This window comes from Nomia melanderi, chromosome 5 (assembly GCF_051020985.1).
Source record: "Nomia melanderi isolate GNS246 chromosome 5, iyNomMela1, whole genome shotgun sequence".
In the NCBI taxonomy this organism is placed as follows: domain Eukaryota; kingdom Metazoa; phylum Arthropoda; class Insecta; order Hymenoptera; family Halictidae; genus Nomia; species Nomia melanderi.
Window position 1 is genome coordinate 12,491,704 of NC_135003.1, and position 25,221 is coordinate 12,516,924.

Genomic DNA, 25,221 nt, shown 5'->3' on the forward strand with positions numbered 1-25,221 from the left:
CATAACAGCATATCATTCCAAACAAAGTACAGTAGAAATGAACATTTTTTTATTTAAAATTTCTTATTAATAATTTAGGACAAAAATAATTGAAAATAATCCGCTAAAATATAGTTTTTTTTTTGAAAATTTCATACGTCAAATTTTCGTTATTCGTGTCTTTCATACACACTTTCCACTGTTTCTATTAACACAATTCACAACTTATTTTTTTTGTAAGGCTGTTCTTCAATAAAGGTGCGCGTAATTATCAAAACGAAGACTCTAATGTTGGTATTTGCAAACAACAGAAGAAGCTGTTTATTGTATCACCCAATGTAATTAAAAGTACACTGTGTTATATACATTTTTTCCAAGTACACGATCGCTTAAGGTCTCTAGGCATAATGTATATAATATTTACACTGTTCTTGTTTTCTTTATTAAGTTATTACTAAATTTATTTTACTACATTACGATTATACCTTATTTTATGCCTGAATGATCCGCGAACTGTTGCATGACTACGTAGTAGTGTGATAGCAATTATATAAAACAGTCCCTTGTCAAAACCAATAAAGATCATGAAGAATAATAAATTTAACAAAACTATACTTTGTTACTGTAAAGTTATATAATTAAAAGTTAATTACCACACAATATATCGAGTGATAAAATACTATTGCCAGCCTTCATACTTAAACAGCTTCATGTTATACATTCACACTGACATTAATGGTAATGCGCGCGTGTTCTCGACACGGCTCTCATTATTTGTCCCACATGTTCCACATCAGGAAGGAGAAATGAAATTTTATAAATGTCTTTCATCCTCTATTTTTTCCGAGTTCTTTGAATGCACTTGTGCTCTATTTAACTAAGAATTGTCGATGCGTTGGGTCATTTATTTAAATGTCTATCAATCGACCGTTTTCATATTTTTTTTTTTTTTTTTGGAAATATCGTTGTGCGAATACTGCAGAATTATTGCAATGAAAATAGACGCAACAACGGAAGATTTGATCATTATAATCACCAGTATTATTCATAAACTCACTTAAAAGTGATCACTTCACTCGCTCGTTGTATGAGTCTCTTGTTGCTGATCAGCTTGAAGTTCACCTTCCATTCTTGCTTGTCGTTCTGCCGCTGCTCTTGCTTGTCTTCCAGCACTAGACCGAAGATTTTTCCGTTCCGGAGGAGGTTCTACATTGAGTCGTTTACCGCTTCGAGCTTTTTTCCCTTTAGTGCCTTTATTATCTTCTTCTATTTCCGACGTTGCCTTTGATGAATCTCCCTTAGCGTTACTAGTACTTTGCTGCGATGTAACTGTCTCATCTGGAATGGTTGTTACCGGTGTTACAGAAGTAGATGTTAGTAAAGATGTAGGAGTGGGCGTAGGCGTAGAAGTTGGTGTAGGTGTTGGCGTTGATAATGGCGTAGATATAGATGTTGGTGTATGTGCTGGAGTAGGCGTTGGCGTACGTGCTGGTGTAGGTGTAGGTATTGGCGTGATCGTGGTTGTAGGCGTAACTGTAGTTGGCGGTATAGTTGTTGTCACTGAAGGAGTTATTTCGATAGATTCTCTCTTTTTAGTACTCGGGGATGTTTCAGTTATAGTTATTGTGTTATTTTCTTCTATTGGGCTTGGCTTGATTGTAACTGACGATGATCTCGATCCGTATTCTATTTCAACTGCCGACACGTCCACAGGTGTTATAGTTGTAACTGGAGTGGTCGTCACAGGCTTTGTAGTAACTTCGATTTCGATTCGTGGCTTTTTATTCACGGGTTCGAGTGTTACCTCAAGCATGCTCGATGGCTGCTGCTCAGAACTTTGATTATAATCTGTGGCGCGCCCTCTTTTCTCGCTTGATCGTTGAATGTCTTCGAAATTTCTCGTCAAAAGCTCTGCGCTGGTTCTACTTAAATGTTCCAAAGCTTCTTTCATTTCCTGTTCTTTGTTCTTCTTTTCAGCCCTTCGGTCGGAAAGGTCTGCTACATCGTTTTGCTCCATGCTTTCCCTTTTGTCATGTTCTACCCTACGCTTGTCTTCGCTGTGTAACGCTGTCATATCGGTGTACTGCTGTAGTGCTATTCCAGGATCTATGGAATATCTAGATTTCTTCTCGGTATCTTTTCGTTTAGTTGCTGAATCTGTGATCGTGTCTCGCCTAGAATTATTACCTGATGATGCAGGCTTACGAACCGTTGACGCACTCGAAGTCGGTGGATTCAAAAGACCACACTGAGCAAGACTTTCGTAGGCCGATGACACTCCACCAGGTTGCATGGAGAACGGATTCAAACCACCCAAACCCAGTGGCGTATACAAAAGACTCGGATTTGGAAAAAAGAAGGGGAACGGCGTCGTTGTTGGTATCGTAGACGATGCTGATGAAGTTGAAGGCACCGAAGATTTACTCGTAGGTGGTTCCAATTTACTGCGAGATTTACCAGTGCTGCTTATGCCGGTTGAACCAGTGTTTTTACTACTGACAGAACTAACGACTGGATTTGTGTCGGCTGCTGTGCTGGTAGCTGCTGTTGCACCCAAAGCAGCTTCCATGCCCGCTAAAGTTGGTAAACCAAGTCCGGCAAGATTCGCAAATAAAGAATTCGTCAGACTCATATTACTCAGATTACTGAGGTTCCCTAAACCGCTTAATGCACCCAAGTTTGGTAAACCACCGAACGGCATTAAGAGGGGATTATTCTTCGGGTCAAAATTGCCAAGAGATAGACCAGATAGAAGGGAGGTGTTCAGATTACTTAACGAAGGGAAGTTTAGGCCTGAAGCCATTGATGTAGCTACCAGATTAGCTTGATTTGCCGATTGTTGACTAGTAGGGCTTGGCATCATGGGAGGCCTTCCTGGACTCTTACCCTTATTTACATTACTTCTGTCATTTCCTGATAATCTCTTTTGCAAATCGTGTGGAAGATTTCCACGTTCCTTCACAAGTTCAGCCCACTTTGGATCTACATCGAACATTGGGTTCTCAATTAACCATTGCCCTAATCGTTTCAGTTGCGGAGCCTTGCTTCCAGTAACCTGAAATAAACGCAATTTAATTCGTTATTAAAATTTGGGAAGAAACAAACAACTTTAATTTTTTATTCTGTTTAATGATAAGAAAAGATCTTGAAAAAAATTATGCTCAATATCAAGATTATGCTTTGAGTAGAACGTATAATAAAATCTTACAGATAACAATATTTTACAAAAAGAAAAGTTATTAACGATAGAAGGCATAATGTAAAAAAGTTTCCTCTACAAACCTTTTTGCCTGTTAATCTATTAATTACAGCAACATTTTCTTCGCCCGTTAATTTTTTCCAATCTAATAAAGATGGATCTACTCGTGGACGTCGTCGTCTGGGCGCATTTAAATATTCTGCGCTTAATTGTTCAGACATGGCAGTTTGTTCAGCTAACCATTTATTTACTTTCGCTTCGTGTGAATATGGTCCGATTTTGGAAGAGTATTCAGCGGCCTTATTAATGTCTGCAATCATTGCTTCATAACTCTTTCTGTGACCACTTGATGATGATGAATGCGCAGAATTGAAACTCTGTTGTTGTTGTTGTTGAGACTGTTGCTGTTGCTGCTGCTGCTGCTGTTGTTGTTGCTGCTGCTGCTGCTGTTGTTGCTGCTGCTGTTGCTGCTGTTGTTGCTGTTGCTGCTGCTGTGACTGATGTTGCTGTTGCTGTTGCTGTTGCTTTTTAAATTCACGATTTTGCTGTTCCGCTTGAGCAATCAAAGCAGAAAAACTATCTTTGTGCGAATGTAAAGACGGAGGCGGTAATCCAGACGTGGAACTTGATGCACGTGAAGAAGGAATTGAAGTAACAGTAATAGAAAATGGTTTCTGGGTACTCGTTGGAGGATTCGGAAGACCCATAGGTGCAGATGTTGGAGTAACCGTTACATTTGGTGTGATTGTGCTCTTTTTACTGTGTTCAGGATAATGCGTGCTCTGTTGTTCCTTTGCTGCACTCAATCCTAGCACAATTTCGTCAAGCTTCCTGCGCTTTTTCTCTTTTCCAATAACAGGTTCATCTGGTGGGCCGCCTTTTCTCTTCATTAATTTATCTAACATGCTATCTAACTTTCCTTTATTACTGCTAATTTGTTTATTTTTATTTGGCATTGAAAAGTCTTGAACCTCGTTCATAATATCTTTACTATTATCAGTGCTCATTTTTGGATACCTGAAAATCACTCATAGTTGAATTTGCATTTAAACAACTCATTAAAACCATACATAACATTTACATATCTCTAAAGACATCCTAAGACCTCATTTTTTAATGGCAAATATCACAAATTATATAAATATATAAAAGATTGAAAGTCAGCAATAACAATTTTATAAATCAGTGATAATCATGTTTATAAAATATATAATACTGATTAAAAAATAACTTCTTATTTCACATACCTTTTAAATTATTTCTCTTAATTATTTATAAAATAATTAAAAACGTTAGGAAAATCAAACAAAATATCTTTACAAATGATAATAATCTTACCCAGCGGACAAGTCGATGGGCGTTAAAGTACTCGAAGTTCCAGGAATTACAGTCGGTTTTCCAGGGACCGTATATTTTAAGTCGAAAGGTATACTTGGTGTTCGTGCTTGTTGATGTGCTGGGGGTGGTTGAACTGGTGTAGAACGTCTCGATTCTTCGGACTGTGATTCATCATTTATTTCCCAAGTATTAGATCCCGATATTACTACAGGCTTACTTAAAGCTGCGGGTGGTTGTGCAGTAGTATGACTACTATTTAAAAGAGCATGTAGTTTTGCTAAAAATAAAACCATAATATGATAGGATTCTTACGCATTCGAAGGATTTATACAAAATTGTTTGACAATATTGTTTCATTACCTCGTTCAGTCTCTACATCGATAGCAATGTGTCTCTTGCGTTTTTTCGATAATGGCATATTATTTCCCGGCGTTGTATTTTTTGGTACTCCATGATCTGTGGTTATAGTTATTACTTCAGAACATTCTTTCTCATTTGAAGGAATATCTACTTCGTCACCAGCACTGAAGTTCACAGATACCGGCCATTCTTTATGTTCAATCGCATGAACAATGTGCATTAAACGAGCCTCGATAGCATGTTCCTGAAGAGATAAAAGAAACATTTTAAATGCGACAGTAACGACACGATAAGAATATTTAAATAAACAAAAATGTATATGTATGTGTATTTATGTGTGTGCATATGTATATCAAGTATAGACGTGCTTACACAAGCCAAATTTGACAAGTGTAACTTTTCATACGAGCGTTTTAGATTCTTGTATTATCCGATCTTCTTTTCCCAGAAAAATATCATTTTTTCCCGACACACGCATACCATTGGTTGGATATATTAGCACAGTTCAAAAATGTCACAACATGCCACATACGTATCACGACCCCTTGGATCAGGTTAAAATATAATATAAGAATAATTGTGTAAATACGTTTCTACTTACCTTTGGCCATTTCACAGCACTATTACAATTGTGTGACAAAAGATGCACAACCGTAGGTTCGTTATAATCTACTGGTTTATCGCGAAGAACAAATGTATCTATTTGTGTTAAACGCGATAACGGTTGTATAACTTCCAAATCTGGAAACATGGCTTTAAGTTCTGCTGCTTGAACGCTGCATTTATCTTCGATTTTGCATACTTTTTTATCTTTGGAGGTGGCTTCTATTGTTTTTCCTTCTTGTGTCTCAGTTGTCTCATCTTTAATAACAGGAGGAGAATCAGCTTTTACATTTGTCTTGTTATCCTCTACTGTTACACTTTCAGTATTTGTTACCGACTTTTCCACTATTTCCGGAATATCTTTTTGTTCCGTTGAACTTTTTTCTTCTGTCTCTTTCACAATTACAGAAGATTGCGTTTCGTCAACTTTCTCTTCTTGCGATTCCTTCTCCGTTTCTTTTGTTACATCTTTTTCTTTATTCTCATTTTCCTTCTCTGTTTCTGTAGTAGTGGTAGTGGTATTGGTAGTAGTGGTGGTAGTGGTGGTGGTAGTAGTAGTGGTGGCACTAGTAGTGGTACTAGTACTTGTAGCTGCTACTTCTTCAACGTCTGTTGTTTCGTTATTTGCTTTCGTTTCATCTACTTTACTAGTCCCTATGACATGGTCAACTTTAGGAACTTCAGTTTTTATCGATTCTACTACTATTTCGTTTTTCTCTTCAGATTTTATTTTCGTAATAGAATCTTTGTCTATGGACGTACTCCTTGGAACGGTTGTAATTGTTAATGCATTACTGAGAGGCTTCTCTTCAACTTTATTTTCAGCCTTAATAATAGTGAGTTCAACCTGACTCCTTTCCGAATCTGTATTTTCTGATCTTTTGTCTATTGCACTTGCATCTTTATCCTTCTTCGCGCCTACTTTTTCTATTTTCAAAGTACCTTCACCCTTTTCTAATTTTACAAGTATTTCGTCTTTATCAAACTTTAATATATCTTCCCTGTTTTCAATTTTAATTGCTTTCTCAGATTTATCCATGATTTTAGATGCTTGAATGTTACTGTACATTTTAGAACTTAAAATTTTATGAAATGAAAAATCAGGATCATTTAAAATTGTTATATCGGTACGACCTAAGCCATGCTTCGCAGCTCCAAGCAGCAATTCTTTATCATGTTTTCCAGGTTGCCACCAGTCAGGTGTGTCACCTGATGGTTGACACAATGAAAGTCGTTCCTCTAAATGAGGATGAGACAAAATCTCCTCACGAATTTTACTTAAAAGATCGACACGATCTAATATTTGCCTCGCTTTCGCTGAACTGAGATGATCAACAGGAACGTCTGAAAAATCTAGGATATATACAAGATCTTTAATACTACAACGCTTACAAATACTTAATGTCCATTGTGGAATTTACTATTACACATATAAATAACTCTTGTTACGTGTAAGAACATTTACTTTTATACACGAATCTTAAACATTAGTTTTGTTACGGACATACCTTCTTCATCGTTCAACTTTGCATTACATGCTTTCTTACACATTGCTCTAAAAGACATATAATAATCTGTAAGATCATTATCTGTTTTCTTGTCAAATCTAGCAATACTTTTAAATTTCGTCCAATCGTATTGTGCCTTTTTTCTATCATAGTTAACACCGTAAGTTGATACAACACGTAAAAATTCGCTTTCTTCACGGCGGGACCACTTTGCCTTCTGTTCTTCAATACGAGTTCGTTCTCTTTCTTTTACCATAGCCTCCATTTTTTCTCTTCTTTCCATTTTCTATACCAAGTAAAAAATGTAGTATTGTAATAAAATGTTATGATGAACAAAAGCAGTGTCTTAAATCATATCTACTCACCAAAAGATACATAGCAAGTTGTTGTAAGTCCCATCCTTGCATATTCAAAGGTGGCTCGTTTACAGGTGGATTATGATTTATAGTTGTATCACCTTCTAATCCAGTTTTGGGCTTTTGTAACATTTTCACGTCATCTTTCACATTCTTTACGCTTCGTTGATAAGAAGAAATTACTCGACGTAAGCGTGTATTAAGATCAACTACAGATGGCCATGTCTTTTCATCGTCCAGTAGACCATCATTTCCCTCATGACTGCTGCTAGGTTCTGGTACAGGCGTGTCCGCCTTATTAGATATAGCAGGCGAATCAGTCGGCGTTTCACGACTAAATTTATCAGAATCTTTCAAATCTTTCAGTATTCCAAGCGATTCACTATCGTCCATGTCATTTTCCAGGCTAGTATCATCCCTACTGCTGCTGCTGAAATTTTAAGAATCATTAATTTGCAACAGACACGACCGTGTTTTTCATTTCTTACGTTCAATTCCATTTCCACTAAAAATAAAATTATCTAATATGTATGCACTCGTGAAAACAGATACATACTTAACTGATCATAAATACAACAGTTATTTCGAAAATACAGTCTACAGGTATACAATCTCAAAACTAAAAAGACTTCCACATTAACCACTTTAGAATGCTGTACATATTAAGAATTTACATTGTAAACGTAATTTTACAGATATGCGTACAGAATATAATTGATCGTTTAGAAGAAACTGTTTAAGGATCACTGCATATTATCTGGTGTATATATGCATAATCCTCCTTCACTGTAAATAAATTCTGGTAGGAAGTAATATTTTTAAACTAGGTGAAAATAAAAAGATAATTCCCTTCGCTGCTATGTTATACGAATGAAATGAAAAGGGAAAAGTTTATGCTAGTTCTACCATAGGCATGATCATAAGCGAATTAAAAATGCGTGTCAAGCAGTGTATGTTAGAATGACTTAGCAGTAGCAACACGAACACGGAAGAAAAACACATAACGTAAAGAGAATAATTACTCACTTGCTTTGTGTGGTCTTAGACTGGGAAGGGGGAGGACAGCTTGTAATGAAAGAGAGAGCGGGATCGATCCTCATCTGGTCGTAATTCTCGTAGCCATGTTTGTAGCAGCCAACTATTAGAGATTTATCTGCTTGCGAGTCCCACCATTTCACTGGCTGTTCCATCAACTGTGGAGGGTTTATCCGCAACGCACTGTAGGGCCGTTTCATTTACAATTTGCCAATTTATTTATGCCAATTAAAATATTAAAGTTATACAAATTTTGCATTCTACCGAATTTCAGTAACAGCGAACTTATATGATATTCGCTAAGTAGACATAAAAGAAAAGGCTCGCTTCATTAATAAAATTTAGATAATCGCAATCAACACTTATTACACTTTTTGTTTAAATTAACGGCAAATATGTATATAGACTTTAAAATTCCTGTTCCGTTTGCCCCTTTAATACAGTGCACTGCTTTCTAATGACATCTTACCAGATTATCGTTGACTTTGACCTTCTCTGACCATTTTATAGCCGTACAAAAGTGTTTACAGTAATTTGAAAAAAAACTGCGTGTATATTTGTGTACATGTTTATAGAACAGGATGGGAGGATCTTTATATTAGTAATGTAGGATCAGCGACTGAAAGTTGTTTACAGAGCTACGAAGTAAACATAGTTTTAGCTCTATGAGCATTCCTCATACAATTACAGCTCCCAGGATAAACAAATACATTGCACATGCAACTATGAAGCTCTGTATAAGCACATATGTAAGTGCACGATATTCCATGATAGTCAGTTGAGCAAAGAATAATGAAAGTTCGTAAATGAATGTATTGTAGATACGAAAACAAACACTAACCTGACATGAACACCATCAGAAATGTGTTGAACTAAATCTCCGATGATCTCGTGCTTAATATAGTAAAGCATTCGAACTCGTAGTAGAACCCTAGAATTAAAAAAACGATTGATTAGATTTCGTTTAAACAAAAAATTAGTAATATTACAAACATTTTAGTACAGGAATATTTCCATTGAAACGAGGAAAATATTATAACGTACTTATTTGCATGACGACTCAAATGTTTCCTGTAATTACTTTCTAGAAATATATCTCCATCATATTTTTCAGCGTTACTCCAGTGATTCGGATCACTCGGACCACCATTGACAACCGATCCTCGCGTTTCTCTACCTTCTCTGACTCGACCTTTCTTCTTCTGTCTACTGTTCCTTCCACCAGTGTTGATGCACACATTTTTAACTTTTTCTCCATTCTCGACAGGAGTAATGAGGTCCCAGATAAAGTTACGGATCTTCTCGTCGCCTCGATAATAACGAAGACAATAAAGTAAAATGACTCGTGCACAATCTTCGACATCAACCTCGCGCCATCCTCGACGAAATTGGCTGTGCTGCAGAATCTCTTCCCATCGACCCCAACCGTACGTAAGTAAACCTCGTTCGACCTTAAAACATTCGCTGCGCGCCCAACTGCCGTAGACCACTTCACCTTCACGTGGAACATATTCGTCGCAGAACTTCCGTGTCTTCTTACCAAATTTGTCTCTTCGTTTTTTACCTTTTAATAATGATAATGGAATAATTAGATTTTTATTTATATAGCGTATGCCATTATAAGTGTTCTTACGATAACGACAGGCCACAGTACAAAACTGACACGAGAAAAGTACGATTTGTAGAAGTAATGTTTACAATATCTTTTTATAGTAACACTTTTCTTTGCACGTATTATGTGTGAATACTAAGAATCATGAATATTATGCATGACAGAAAAAGGTAAATAAATGTTTTGCCATGCGTTACACAGTACAATTGAAGAAATACCATGTTATGTTAATAAAATTAATGTGTGTACGTGTATACAATAATACTCGTATTGTAATTATTAGCTTTATAGGCATGCATGCATTTGAGTGTATCTACGTGTATTTATAACAGGTTATTGCAATAATATTCCTGAAAGATGTAAATTCTTTTACAATGAAACACTTTAAATTTATGAAAATAACCAAAAGTAATGGAAGGATAAAACTCAATTTTATGTATTCACTTTTTTTTATATAAAACATATTGAATCATTTAACTACCAAAAATTTCTATAACTCTGAAATTTTGCATCATGCAAGAATATTTTTTGTAGCGGTGACTTGACAAGCATAATAGAAACATTTTTCAAACTGGAACATGAAATTTGAACATTTATGTTATGAAGATGTACAGAGTAACATGTATGTATGTACATACTAGTGTATATATGTATATGTGTATGTATGTATACATGATATAAATGGAACAGACTTTTGTCATAATGAAGTATTATCACATTGCAAATTTAGTTGTTACAATACTTAAATGAGTAATTACTTATACAAAAATTTTAGTATCTTCATAAAACGGAAATTCGATAGATTGTTAACCTTACTGCTAGCATGTAGTGAAAACAGACTAACTCTCATTGTAAATGTGAAAATATAGCAATACCTTCGTAATTATCGTAGATCATTTATCCACTCCGGGTACCACAGTCACGAAGTGATATTTCATGAAGTTATAATACTAAGAATGGTGTTGTGCTTTAACATGCACCAACAATGAACATACCTCTACCTGTTAACCCACTACTTGTTTCGTCATCGCTATTATCATCCGAACTGTCGAGATCCGACATGACAACTGATTCGTCATGACCATATCGCTTAATTTGTGTTCTTCGTCTTGGTTCTGATATTACTAATTCATCTTCTTCTTTCTTCTCTGTTGTATCAATTTCCGCTTTTTTCGCCCACTTTTTCCAAAAATCTGGATCGTCGATATTAATATCAGATCTATTAGATGAACACGCGAAACTGGCCTTTGAAAATGTCGATCCTTTCTCTGCTTCTATAGTAATAATCTGTAACACATTTTTTACATTAATATCACAAGAAAAACATCACATTTTTAACGCATCTCTTTCGCGACCGATAAAATTATCTTTTTTAAAAAACGATCTTGAATTGTACATTATTACAGCAACAAAAATTTCATTAAACAAATTTGATTTATTTTATTAAACACAATGTGGTAGTTTCGCCCGCTAACTGTTGTAATTTGTATCAAGTTTTTCCCGACGAAGATGTATTAATAAAACAATAAACACAAATTCAATCTACTTACTTGTGTCCTACGTTCAAGTATTTGTTCTATATCTTCTTCGCAGAACTTATCTCCAGCATTGTCGTCATCCATAATAGCACCATAAGCACCTTTTTTTAATAGGTCCTCTATTTCCTTTTTCGTTAGCTGTTTGTTACTGGGATCTTTACCCCCTTGACTTGTATTCATTGATTGTAATATAGCTTTATCTAATCCAAGCTTCAATGATGCTTTGTCAAACATTTCTCTTTCGTAAGTATTACGGCAAAGCAACCGATACACTTTTACCATCTTTTGTTGACCAATTCGGTGACATCGGGCTTGAGCCTAAATAACCAATATTTAAATTAGACACAATGAAATCTGGACAAATGTTAAAACATCACCCAATGCAATACCTGTAAATCATTCTGTGGATTCCAATCGCTATCATATATAATAACTGTATCAGCAGCTGTAAGATTGATACCAAGACCACCAGCTTTGGTACAAAGAAGAAAAACAAATCTATCAGAATCAGGTTTGCTGTACCGATCAATTGCAGCTTGTCTCAAATTTCCTCGAATACGACCATCAATTCGTTCATACGGATACCTACACAAATTTTTTCAATAAAAATGTTCTCAATTTGTTAAGTAAAATAATAATATAAATATACAGAAAACGCGAATAGAAAAATACATTTCTCAGAAAACTAACATACTTTTTGTATAACAGATAATCTTCCAACAGATCTAAGCATTTCACCATCTGACTAAATATTAATACTCTGTGCCCGCTCGCTTTGAGTTTCGGCAGTAGTTTATCGATTAATACCATTTTTCCCGAACTGTTTACTAGCGCATGATAATAAGCCTCTGAATCCTCTTTTTCACCAGTCTTGTAATCCAATTGTATTTGATCTTCTGCACCATTAAGTAGGAATGGATGAATACAACATTTTCTTAGTTCCATCATTGTGTTCATGAGATTCGGAATGTTAGCTGATGTAGTTCCTTTTGCAAGGAAAGAAAAGTTTCGTTCTAGGATACCGCGATAATATTTCTTTTGTATATTTGTTAATTCCACCTAAATAGATCCAAAACAGTTATTATTTGTCGCGCACTATTGATGGAATTTCTATGTGTATGTATATATATATAAAAAATAGAGCATCAATTAATTTTTGCAATCACCTCAACAACTGTTTCTTCCTTTGGAGCTAACGATTTCTCCACATCTTCTTTAAGTCGACGTAACATCATTGGCTTCAAAAGAAGTTGTAATTTATGAACTTCACTTTCACTACTCAAATTCCCAAATTCTTTAAGGAATGCTTCACTACTAGAGAACTGAAGTGGTTCAAGGAAGTTCAATAATGAAAAAAGTTCGTTGACATTGTTTTGTAAAGGTGTGCCAGATAAAAGTACTCTATGTTCTAAATTCAATTGCCTAAGACCTTCGAGTAATTTACAATTTCTATTTTTTAGCCTATGAGCTTCGTCTATAACACAGAGCCTCCAGTTATATCCTTTCAATTCATTAAAATCCGTTATAATTATTTCAAACGTAGTTATCAGTACATTAAATTTAATTAAATCTTTAATCTGCTGCCCTTTCTCGTTTTTATAATAAACTTCATATTCCTGAAGCATAGTTCGACTTGCTGCACTATAAACAAAATAACATGTCTAATAGAAAGGACGCTATTCTAAAATACAAAAACCCATAATTTTTCAATCAACTTACGATCCATGATATACTACAACATTCATATCTGTCCAACTTTCGAATTCACGTTGCCAATTTGGAATGGTTGAAAGGGGCGCAATTATTAAAAATGGCCCACGAATTCCATATTTATAAACTGCGTCCACAAATGTTAAAGACTGAATAGTTTTTCCTAAGCCCATTTCATCCGCAAGAATGCAATTATGTCCATTGTACCATGAGAATAATAACCAATTAAGACCTTCCAATTGGTACGGTCGTAAACTGTTGCTACTTTTATAAATTGGCGATTCTTCTAACTTTACCCATGCTGATGCGGTGGGCTTCTTTTTCGGCTAAAAAAATACATTTTGTTAACACAGGACAAATGTTTAATTAAAAGAAATAATCAGTCTATCTGCTAATAGTATATTTCATACCTTCCACTGATCTTTCGGAGGAACTTTATTAAATTTTACAAATTGAGCTATCTTTTCTGGATCAACATCTTCTTCTAATTCCCAAGTAGAGTCTTCATACTGAAGAGATCGCCATTTAACCAAATAATGTTTTAATGTTTCTCCGGACGTTGGATCAGTATGTGTTGCTTCATCGAGTACTCTGTCTACTTCCACAAAATCTGGGTTAAACGGATCATCTTCAGTCTGAAAATTAACAGTCATGTTTTACTGCTTATATACATTTAGTGTCGACTTCTGATATTAAAACTACTATTTCTATGAATGAATTAAAAAATTTTAGACATTATGATAGACCAGTATTTACATTTTCAAAAATGTTAGTGTTTTGTTGTTGTCTCTGCTTAAATCTTTTCAGTTTAGCTTGAATTCGTTTGTCACCCTTGTATAATTCTTCTTCTGTTCTCCATTCACAATGCAAATATGAAAAGTTTCTATACTTAACGAAATACTCTTCAACTTCAACTATTTGTGGTTTTACTTCAGTCACAACTGTTTCTTGTTTAGGTTCAGTAACTTCGTCTTCCTCCTTGTTACTATCTTTTACTGCATTGTCAGTTTCATTACTTTTATTTTCTTCGGGTACTTCAGTATCATCCTTTTCTTCTTTGTTTTCTGCTTCTGATTCCTTTTCAGATGTTTCCTCCTTCACATCACTTTCTTCTTCCTTAGTCTTGATATCAGATGCTACATTTGAAGCATTTTCATCTTTTACAGTTACTGATTCTGTCTTTATTTCTGGCGCTGGTGGTTTTATTTCTCTTTTTCCCATGCGTGAACATAATATATGTTGTACAACCATAGAATCTTCATCTGTAGTGTTCTGCGGTGATATAAATATTATTTAAAATTGTATATTTCGAACTTAAATGTATCAAAAGAAGTATTATGATGCATATACATACTATATACACAAAGTTAGGTTTATTAGGCCCGATTTCTCCACCTTCATTTTCCTTTTTAACGGAAACAGGCTTTACTGTATTTGAGCCTTCTACTTTCTTAGAAATTTGAGCGTCTTGTAGAGGTACATCATCGTCCGAAAATCTGAGCATCACATCATCAACATATTTCTTACGATGTGTATTTCTCGCGGAACGTCTTTTATTGTCATCGCCAGCTTCTGGTGATGGTGGAGGCGTGGCTGCTAATTCTTCACCATCAGAATCGGGTGCGATTCGGCTTTTACGTTTTCTATATATTGCAATTAAGAATTAGAAATATATGTTATTTTTACATTTAGCATAAGTATGAAATCGGTAAATATATTTAAATAAATCTTACTTCGAACTTCTGGGAGATTTTCCCGCTGAGACTTTCCCAGTTGTAGATCTCTTCCTAGCAGCAGCTTTCTTTTTATTAGGTGTAGCAGTTTCTGTAGCAGGGGCAGCTTCAGAATTTTCTTCCTTCTTCTCATCTGTTGAGTTATCTTCCGATTCCCCTTTCTGTTTACCTTCATCTTTCGTTTCGATTACTAAAGGTTCGGTAGTCGAAGAATCTACTTGTTCCTGATCACCTTGAATGGACGGTTCGGACAGTTTTGTGTCTGCTTCTTTAACTGCACTTGAATCAGACACTGCAGTATCCTCAGTTTCTTGTATAACTTCATCATCGGCTGATTCAGATTGATTAACTTTTCTGTAGAAATATAACGTTTTTAGTAAAGCAATTATTTTACTGAAAAATGTTGACACATTAAAAAGCAATGTTCATGTATAATGTAACTTACTTTCTATTACGTTTAGTAGAATCCTTGTCTTTATTCCTCTTCCTTGGTGCTTTAGGAGATTTCGCTTCTTTCGGAGGTTTCGGCTCCTTTTTAACTTTCGGTTCTTTTGGCTCCTTTGGCTCCTTTGGCTCCTTTGGCTCCTTTGGTTTACGTGGTTTCCTAGGAGGTCGAGACTTTCTACCTTTGTTCCATTCCTCTTCCATATCACCCGAAGATGGTTTAATGTCTTCAGAATCTGCAGCACTGTCAACAATGTTGCTACTATCTCCAGGAGTGACTTGATTGTCTGATACTGGCTGCTCTGGCTGTTGTTGAGTAATTGGTGCAGGAGCAACAGCCTCTTTGTCAGCTTTCTTCCTACTCTTCTTAGTTCTAGGTGTACCTTTACCACGGCCACGACCAGTAGTACTTGAAACCTATTTATAAGAAAACATTTGGTACATCTTGCTTTATCTTCTAATTCATAAAATGGAAATGGAGAAAATTAAGAGCTTACCTGTGGACTATCAACAACAGCAGCTGTAAACATAGGAGTCTGTAGTATACATTGAGGTCCACCATTGCATTGGTCATTTGTTTCGTGTTGTTGCAGTGCCTGTAATTTTTCTTGCAAAGCAACAATCTTTTCTTGATTTTCAGTAGCTGGAGGCATACAGTATAATTCCTGTAATTGCTGTTGCAGTGCTGCTCTTTCTTGGTGATGCGTAACTGGAGTACAAGAAGCAGCAAACCCACCAGATGTAACTCCTGTTGAAGTGGGATTTTGTGGCATATTGTACATAGTAGATATAGTACTACCACTAACAACATCTCCAGCAGGAGGATACTGTTGACCAGAACCCACTATTATATCATTAGGATACATATTATTTTTTGGAATATTCGGATACTCTGTAAAACCTGGTTGCACTTGATGCGTAGATTGCGAATTTGGCACTGACACTGCAGTTTGATGAGGGGGTATTACAATACCACTTGTTTGATTAACCGAAGGTATTTGTTGACCATTTAAATGGGTGGGTGAAACTGTATTAGTTGGAGTTTGCAATTGGGAAGTCGGGTTTTGTATAGCCGGTTGTAATTGTGTTTGATGCGGAATTTGAGATGAAATTATTGGAGCACTTTGAGGTATTATACCAACTTGTGGTGTAATAAGAGGTTGAGACTGCTGAGTTGTCTGAACCTGTGTTACACACAGTGGTGTTGATTGAGGTTGCGATGGCTGCGCTAATTGTGGTTGAGAAATTTGTGGCTGTGACTGTTGCGTTTGATTTAATGTGGGTTGTTGAGGTTGAGCCATTGGAGGTTGCTGTTGAGGAGTAGTTATCTGCTGTATTTGTTGTTGACCGATTTGTGGTTGATTTATTTGTTGTTGCGGAGAAGATTGTTGACTCAATTGAGGTTGTTGCACTGGATTCAATTGTGGTTGTTGTGAAGTTTGGATTGGTTGTTGAGATTGTACCGGTGCTTGTTGAGTTGATACTACTTGAGGCTGATTTATATGTAATGGTTGTACTTGTTGTTGTGGACAAGTAATAGGCTGCTGCTGCTGCTGCTGCTGCTGATTATGCTGCTGTTGTTGTTGCGGCACTTGATTGTTAACTGCGGGTTGTTGAGAAAGTACAGGTGTAGTATTAGCTGGTGGATGATTTACTGAATTTATTTCTAAATGTTGATTATGCTGTTTTGTTTCACATGTATTTTGACTTTCAATAGTAGATACAGGATTAGGAATTTGACTTGACGTTGGTTGTTGAGATAATGTTGATACACTTGAACATTCAACATTTCCATTTGTACTAGATGCTGGTAAAGTCTGCACAGTTTCCAACTGAGAAATATTTCCAGAAGTAGGTTCTAAAGGTGAATTAGTCTGTGAATTATTTTGCATCAAAGTATCAGCTTGTTGATTTAATACATCTTGAGGTTGATCTTGAACATTTTGATGCAATGCTTCACTTTCTTGCTTAGGCGGTTCAATTGGGTTATGAATAGGATCTACAGGATCTCTTGTTGTAGTTTCTGCAACACTGTGAACAGTTTCTGTCCCAGTTACTGGAAAAATTGATGTGTTTTGTTCAGATACTGGAGGTTGAGCTTCTACTATATTCCTATCTTCATTTATACTTGGCCTTATTTGTGGTTGCTGTTGTTGCGGATGTGACCACTGAGCAGGCATTGGCATCCTAGGGCCTGTAATAGGTGGCATAGAATTTTGTGCGGTAGGTTGAGTTAAAACATTTGGGGTTTGCGACAATGTTGGACGCGTTTGAAATTGATTATACTCTGGATTTGAAACATTCGAGTTTGATACAGCAACACCTGGTATAACCATTTGTTCCAATGCTTGAAGAGTAGTCTGTTGTGACGATGGATTAATTTGTATTGAAGTTGGAGGACAAGGCGACACAGGCATTGCACCAGGCTGATTTGATTGTTGATGCGGAAGTTGAACATGAGGATGAGGAGACAATGTATTAGGTTTAGCTGGTGACATAATAGGTCTAGGAGACATTTGTTGTTGTACTGCCGGTGGTCTCGGTGACATTTGAGGCCTAGGAGACATTTGAGGTGATAATTGGGGAAAAGTTGCACGGTACTGAGGACTCGTAGCATGTTTAGCTGTACCAAATTGTGTTGTTGGCCCAGAATGTTGTGGTTGATTAAACATAGAAGTTGCATGGTGAGGATATTGAGGATCCAATTGTTGCTGTTGCTGTTGCTGTGGTTGTTGTTGTGTACTGGGATGCTGTGTATGCTGGGGGTACTGCTGTGGATGGGAAGGATGAGTTTGATGACTTGGATGAGTTGGATGATGATGTGGCATCCTTTGTGGAGGTTGTTGAGTTTGCTGCTGCTGCTGCTGCTGCTGTTGCTGCTGTTGTTGTTGTTGCTGTTGTTGTTGATGGATTGCAAAGCCTGGATATCCAGGAGACGTTTGATACATTGATACAGAATTTCCTTGTTGGTAATGCTGTTGTTGACCAACCATGTGTTGGTAAACACTTCCTGTTCCACCAGCTTGCATCGCTTGATGCGGTACACCCATACTTCCTATCAAACCTTGTTGATTACCAAAATGTTGTTGTTGCTGCTGTTGCTGTAATTTTTGATTCATAACTCCACTTTGGTCTTGTTGATGAGAATATTGCGGAGGCATATGTTGTCTATAAGCTCCAGGTTGTGGTGCCATCTGATTATAATGTCTTTGCATTTGCGGATAAGCACCTCCACTACCTGGCCAGCCTTGCATACTTGGATCTATAGACATATTTGCTCTAGTCATTGAATGCTGCTGCTCCATTGAATACATATTATCATTATAATTAGGATATTGTCCTCCACTCCCAGGATGAGGCCCTCTATGTTGGGGTGCCATATTTCGTGCCTGATTTTGAAATGCCCCTGGCACCATAGCACGCTGTGGCGCACCACTATCAAATGTTCCAAGATTTTGATTAAACATGTTGCGTTGTGATGTATTTTGCAATTGATTAGAAGTTCCAAATTCAGATCCGCCGAATGAAGTTAATTTTTGAAGCGGAGATTCTTGAGATATATAAGATTGACTAATGTAACTCCCTCCTCCATTAACACCAGAGTTTGAACCATCTCTAGATACTACCACAGAATTAGTCGTGCCTGCAGGGTCAAAATGGTCGTTCCCCCCGAGGTCAGGAAGAGCATCAAGCATCGAGCCACTAACATCTTCACCAAACAGATCGTACGAGTCCATGTCTACGCTGCAGGACTCTTCGCCTCTATTTCAGGCTTAAGAGGGTATCGTATAGTCTCTTTTATAGTCATTAACGTGCCCATTGTTGATCCACGTCTTTTTTGTCTGAAACAATGTATAAAACAATTCATACTACAATTGAAAAACATTTTATTCCGTTAAAACTTACTAATTACTAAGTTATTTTTATACTTATTACAATGATCAAATTCAATTACTTTAATACACTTTTCGATGACTGTGACAAATGCCAAGGGGGCAAAGCTATACGCTTATGATTAAATTTCACATAATCGCTATAACTTTTCCCTCTTGGACCATGTCTTCATTTGTAGTACCATTTTTAATCATACTAATTACACTCTTAAACGAAGTTCATAATACATGTTTTCCTATAAATGAAATTTATTAGCAGCTTCTTACTGTTTACACGCATACATGTTATAAACAATTAGTTAAGTACAAGAAACATTCAACATGCAAATTTATGAGAAATATTAATAAAATAACAAACATATGATTGAATATATATAACCACATTACTCCAAGGTATATCACTTTCATATTTTCGAGGAAATTTCAATTACAAACATTTAATTGTACACTATTATCGTTGTTAACGAATAAATATAAGTTTATAATGGTATTAAGCACTATAATAATACTAATGTACTGTAGTAATACATACAATGTCATTAAACTTACATTTACTCTTCAACCATGGTAATTGTATGTGATGTGTGGCGCGTGTGTGTGTGTACGCGCGTGCGCATGTGTGTATGTATGTAAAATTAATCTTTTTATTTTAGTGTAAAGAAGAAAAATTTCTATTGTTAATATTTATTATATTCAATTTATTGAAAATGTTAAGACTAATTGCGGATTAATTTGTTTGACTTTCTTCATAATTTTTTCTTTGAGGCATGCTTACAGCTTCACTTCATACTATTAGAAATTTCTATAATAATTTCCTGTATAATACAATTTTCAATGCAGTTAACATAACCTAATATTAAAGAAAAAAGAACACTTTGTAATGGAAGTTTAAAAATACCAATAAATTACACCTAATAAAACTGAAAATTTACATGTGCCATGTATGTATACACACACGCACGCACGCACGCACACCAACAAATCTAATATATTAAAATTTAACAAATTTAAAAAGTAGAGTACAAAAAACTCGTTGCACAGTCGCATAATCACGGGGAAAGTAAGACAATACAGAACAATCATTATATCGTAAATAATATTGTAACCTTGACAGAATTATAAGAAAACATTAACAATTCCCCATTAAAAAAATAATCTAAGAAGCACACATTAATATCGGTTTAAATCACGAAGTATTTAAACAAGAGGGCTAAGCATGGTATCTTATACGTTCAAACGAAACTGCCGAAAATTCATAATTACTGACGAAGAAAAATTTCGAAATAAATAAGAACGTCCAAGAACAACAATACTTCGTAGGTACTGTACACCAGTAGCACGTTGTTAAAATTCGACAGAATCAACGTACACGGTAAAGATCAGACCAAACGTTTACGTTCAAATTCATAAACAGAAAAATGGGAGGGCATGTCGAAGAAAAAAAAAAACACCTTACAAACCTGAAGCAATGACAGCGGCACTACAACGTACGAAAGAATATTCTCGTTCTCATTAGAAAACGAACTTAAATACACGCGTTAAGTGTATATTACAAGGGTGAACAGAAAGAAGAAACTGGGCAAGAAGACGGGCAATAGAAAGTTCTCACACTTTTAATTCGAGCGTATTTCGTCCGGAAATATTTTCTCGGAATCAGCGGTGATCGAATCCGCGAAATGCGTGAACGCGAACGTATCAGAACGTCGAGAGCGAATCGAAGCGAGTTCGTGAAAAAAAAACACGGATCGTCGGAAAGTACGCCATTATCGTGAGAGATTTCCGTTTGGGCTTCCGAGAGAACTCGTAGCGGCCACCGCGACGCTCGATATTCCAGCACCAAAGCGTCACTTCACTTCACCACAATTCACTCTTCCTTCGTGGATTTCGTAAGAACGCCGCTCAAAGCCTAATACCGTTCGACGAAAGTAGTTACGTGTTAATGTTTTAGCGAAAAACCACCCTCATTCGCGCGCGCGTTCACACGATTTTCACCGACGGTGGCTGCGGCTGCGGCTGCGGCGGCACGGACCGTCGAGGTGCAAGCGTGTCCATAGGTCCGAATCATTCTACACATCTCAACCCCCCTGCCCCTCCTCTCCTCTGCCCCCCTCCCCTGCCCGTCGCCACCATTCCCCTCAGTTCACAACGAAGGACTACTCTTCTCTCTTACCCTACCCTATCCTATCCTGTCCTGTCCGACGGAGGCCACTACCAACACCAGTTACACTTCGTAACATCTGTAGAAACTCACACAGTTACCTTTTGGCATCATGCGCGCACACTCACTCACTGCACCACCTGGTGGCGCGCGCATCTCTCTTTGCCACTTATAAACGTTCGTGCATGCACACACGTGTACCGTGTACACGAAGAAACAATAAGATGTCGAGTTGTGTTCGAGTTGATTAAAATCTTCGTTTCATTAGATTGGTGCGTATGGAATATCGCGTTCGTTTCTTTCTGCATTTAAGAGATTCGATTTTCTTTTTTCATTTTGTTCTGTTTTGTTTTGTTTTCTTTTTTTTTTTGTTCGTTTTGGCACGATAACATCTGCGAATTAGATCGATGGTCGGTGGACGATTTTCGATACGCTGTCTGAAGAGAAAAAATAATGTATTCACGGGTTATTGTTGCATGTCTGGTTTCGGAAAATTGGTAACTGAGACATTAACGTTGAGGTTGGATAGATAATGGGAAAGATAAATTCGAGAATCTGAAAAAAGAATGTATTATTGTTTAATGTCGTTTGATGTTGGTTTATGAAATATAAAGGTAAATGTAGATGTGTATTGTTGATAATTTCATCGAATTGGACGTGGTTGGAAGTATACGGTAATTATCATTTGTCAGAGAAGAAATGTGAAGTTTCAGCGTTGGAGGAAGAAATTAAGAATTCAATATTTGGTTGGAAAATAGTATTAGTACTACGTGAAAAATGAAATTATTTCAGACATTCTAGGTGTACTCGAAAATATGTTTATCTACAAATCGTGGCATTTTTCAGATGGAGTGTACGAACACTTATTATAAAACAAAACATAAACTGAAAAGACAGTGCATTGCATTACAAGATTTCTTTAATGTTTAATTTCGATATGTGTAATTTTACTTCGTATATTTAATGCAACAACTCAAGTGAGAAATAAATGCAAGATTTCTTCGTACTAAAATTTATTAAACGTGCGAAAATTGTAACCCACGTACAAAAATATATATTTATTTCGAAATTGAAATAATTGTTACATCTCAAAAATTCGAACACAGCATTTTCGACATTTTTTGATTATTATTAAAACAATTTTTCAATATAAATTTGGATATTAATTTTTATAACAAAAATATGCTATTGTTGAATAGAGTATGTAATTAAATTTAGTTTAATTGAATGAAAAATCTTACGTTATTAATTACTTTTGTCTTCCGATTGCTTTTACATAAATAAAAACAATAAATTTTACACGGGCTTATCGAGCATCGAGAAAATGTAATTTCTATGGATCCATTAAATTAAATACCAAGTTTTTAGCTAGATATCCGAAAAATTATACATTTAAATAATTTTTAGACGTTACGTTTTACGAAAAATCAAACAACTTGATATGGAAAAATTGAGCGATTTATTTATGTATTATATGCCCGAAATTCATTGAGTGAAAACAATAAAACGAGAAAAAGAGTAGAGCAAAAGAAAGAGATTGGACGCCGCAACCTCCCAAGAATTACACTCCTAGCGCATAAAGTATTCGGTATCGTGGTAAAAACACACAGCGCAATTGGCGGTAGTAAGGCGGAGTCCGAATTATACCACAAAGAGAACCAATCAGATTTTACCTTATAAAGTAGGATACCAGGGCAGGATATTCGATTAACCAATCCTGTCCTCTAGGTATCAGCTCGAATGTATAAGTGTATACGACATCTTCAATGAAACAGGGCCGCATTCGTCATTGTATTCAATTCTTCGTGATTACACGTAAATATGAGATTGGAACAAGTTCAACGATTTGTGATAAAATTGTAAACGAATAAAGTTATATAATTTACTGATTGTTAAGAAATTTCGAATTTTATTATTAAAAAAGGTAGTAGAAGAAGAAATGTTTTATTTTATATTATTTAATATATTATTTTATCTAATGTATGTTAAATATTAAGGATGACATAAGGTTCTTTTATTTTATGAAATGTAAGAAGAGAGATATTTTATTCAATTATAAAAGAACGAAATTGTGATCTGATTATTACAATTTTCTTATAGATTTATTACAATATATAACTTAATGATGTATAAAAAAAGAATGATTTAAAATTTGTAAAAAATTATCTTATGCTTACCTTGCTTGGAACATTGGGGTCAATGAATTTAGTTTCATTACAACATCAGGATTAACACATAAAGAACTATGCAAAATTCTACTACATAATAAAAACTTCAAAACTACAATGTATAAAATAAGCAGCATGCAATGTGGTGGTTAGGCTAATTTAAGTAACTATATTGAAAAGAATGGAACTATATGTATAAATTATGTATACATAATGATCTATTATTACAGTGTATATTAACACTTTGTATTATTAAGTATATTTTCCATATTAAAAGCAAAATAAGATTTAATGAAAATGTTGAAGGATCTGTAAGGATCAGCAACTGTTTATACATTGTTTAATAATGTATCAACAGTATATGCTCTTTCCCCTTTTTAAATATAAAAAAATGTGAAGAGCAACCGTTTTCTTCATAGAAAGAAACCGAATAAAATATTTATTATGTATAAATTACATTGCAAAATTTATAAAAATATAAGTAGAAAATGTTATTACAAATATTAAAATAATACTTGTATGCATAATATAACACTGTATAAGTCTGATATAGATTGAAGTGTCAAAATTAAGTTTCAATATTGTTAAATTAAAGTGGATAGTAAGATTTTATAGAAATTTACGTGAATCTGATCTATTATAGACATTTAGTCTTTAGCAATGATTAAGTAAAACTCACTGTAGCGTACACGTTAATCCCATTTTCCTAGACATTCCATGTAATTCTACTGCACAAATGTTCACTTAATCGTTATCTTGGTGTCCATTTTGTTTGGTTAATTACTGAAGAGGCGTCAGTGCTGCCGTGGATTACGTTGACACAACATGACGACTCTTCCGCGATTGGGGCAGAATATATACTAAAAATTCAACTTTTCCAAACACTCAGGAAACTGGTCACATGAATTCGAACTTTATGAAAGTTATTGCGAAAGGGAGAAATAAAATTTAAAACACTGTGGCAACAATACACATTTCTATTTATGTTTCACATATTGACCGCCTCATACTTTCCGACAATAATCCATTTCCATAGACGAATAGACAAGAAACGAAACACTTTCTACTTCCAAATACACCGATGGTGTCGACACTTTACGGTGTCTTTAAAAAAATGTGCAAGTCAATAACGTATCACGATTTATTGTATTTCAAAGCATTTTTAATCATTTTGTGCCTCCTCGGATATATAATAATTGTAATTATCTGTATTTCTGTTTTACAAAAAAATTACAAACAATTTTTTACTTCTGTGAAAATTAATTCGTATTGAGATGTAAATATCTACATATTTTTTACATGTACGCAATTAAGGTTTCACATTATTTTTTTATATCTAAAAGTAACGTTACTTTCATTAAAATTGTAATATTTTATTTTTATTTAACAAATAAATATATGTAATTATTTTATATGTGCGCAACATTTTCGTTGTACAGTATATGATACATATATTTGATAATCTTTTACTTCAGAACGTTAATAATTTTTAATATAAATTTTAAAGCAATATTTTTCTATGGAATATAAAATATAGTACTATTTTCATAGAAATGAACCATTATGTGAATAGAATAATACGCGAGT

The 25,221-nt window shown here is 35.3% G+C and overlaps 1 protein-coding gene across 13 annotated transcripts; it reads right to left on the reverse strand.

The window, feature by feature from the left end:
• Positions 1–27: 27 nt before the first annotated feature.
• On the reverse strand, positions 28–24,700 carry kis (chromodomain helicase DNA binding protein kismet). 13 transcript variants are annotated; one of them, XM_031994691.2, is made up of 23 exons: positions 24,324–24,700; positions 15,913–19,257; positions 15,417–15,832; positions 14,972–15,325; positions 14,593–14,881; positions 13,995–14,510; positions 13,649–13,873; positions 13,248–13,564; positions 12,695–13,169; positions 12,223–12,587; positions 11,918–12,113; positions 11,541–11,846; positions 10,986–11,277; positions 9,423–9,942; positions 9,220–9,309; positions 8,370–8,561; positions 7,353–7,773; positions 6,988–7,273; positions 5,478–6,832; positions 4,877–5,120; positions 4,517–4,793; positions 3,262–4,195; positions 28–3,034 (listed from the first exon to the last, which is right to left on the reverse strand). In XM_031994691.2, exons 2-23 carry the CDS (start codon positions 19,150–19,152, stop codon positions 1,052–1,054), a joined length of 13,293 nt encoding a protein of 4,430 aa, XP_031850551.2. In that variant the 5' UTR covers positions 19,153–19,257; positions 24,324–24,700; the 3' UTR covers positions 28–1,051. The 13 variants fall into 13 exon arrangements, with proteins under 13 accessions (XP_031850551.2, XP_031825264.2, XP_076224042.1 ...); XM_031969404.2 differs by having other exon boundaries at positions 10,992–11,277; positions 24,314–24,700; XM_076367927.1 differs by having other exon boundaries at positions 5,478–6,823; positions 7,353–7,770; positions 24,314–24,699.
• Positions 24,701–25,221: the final 521 nt, after the last annotated feature.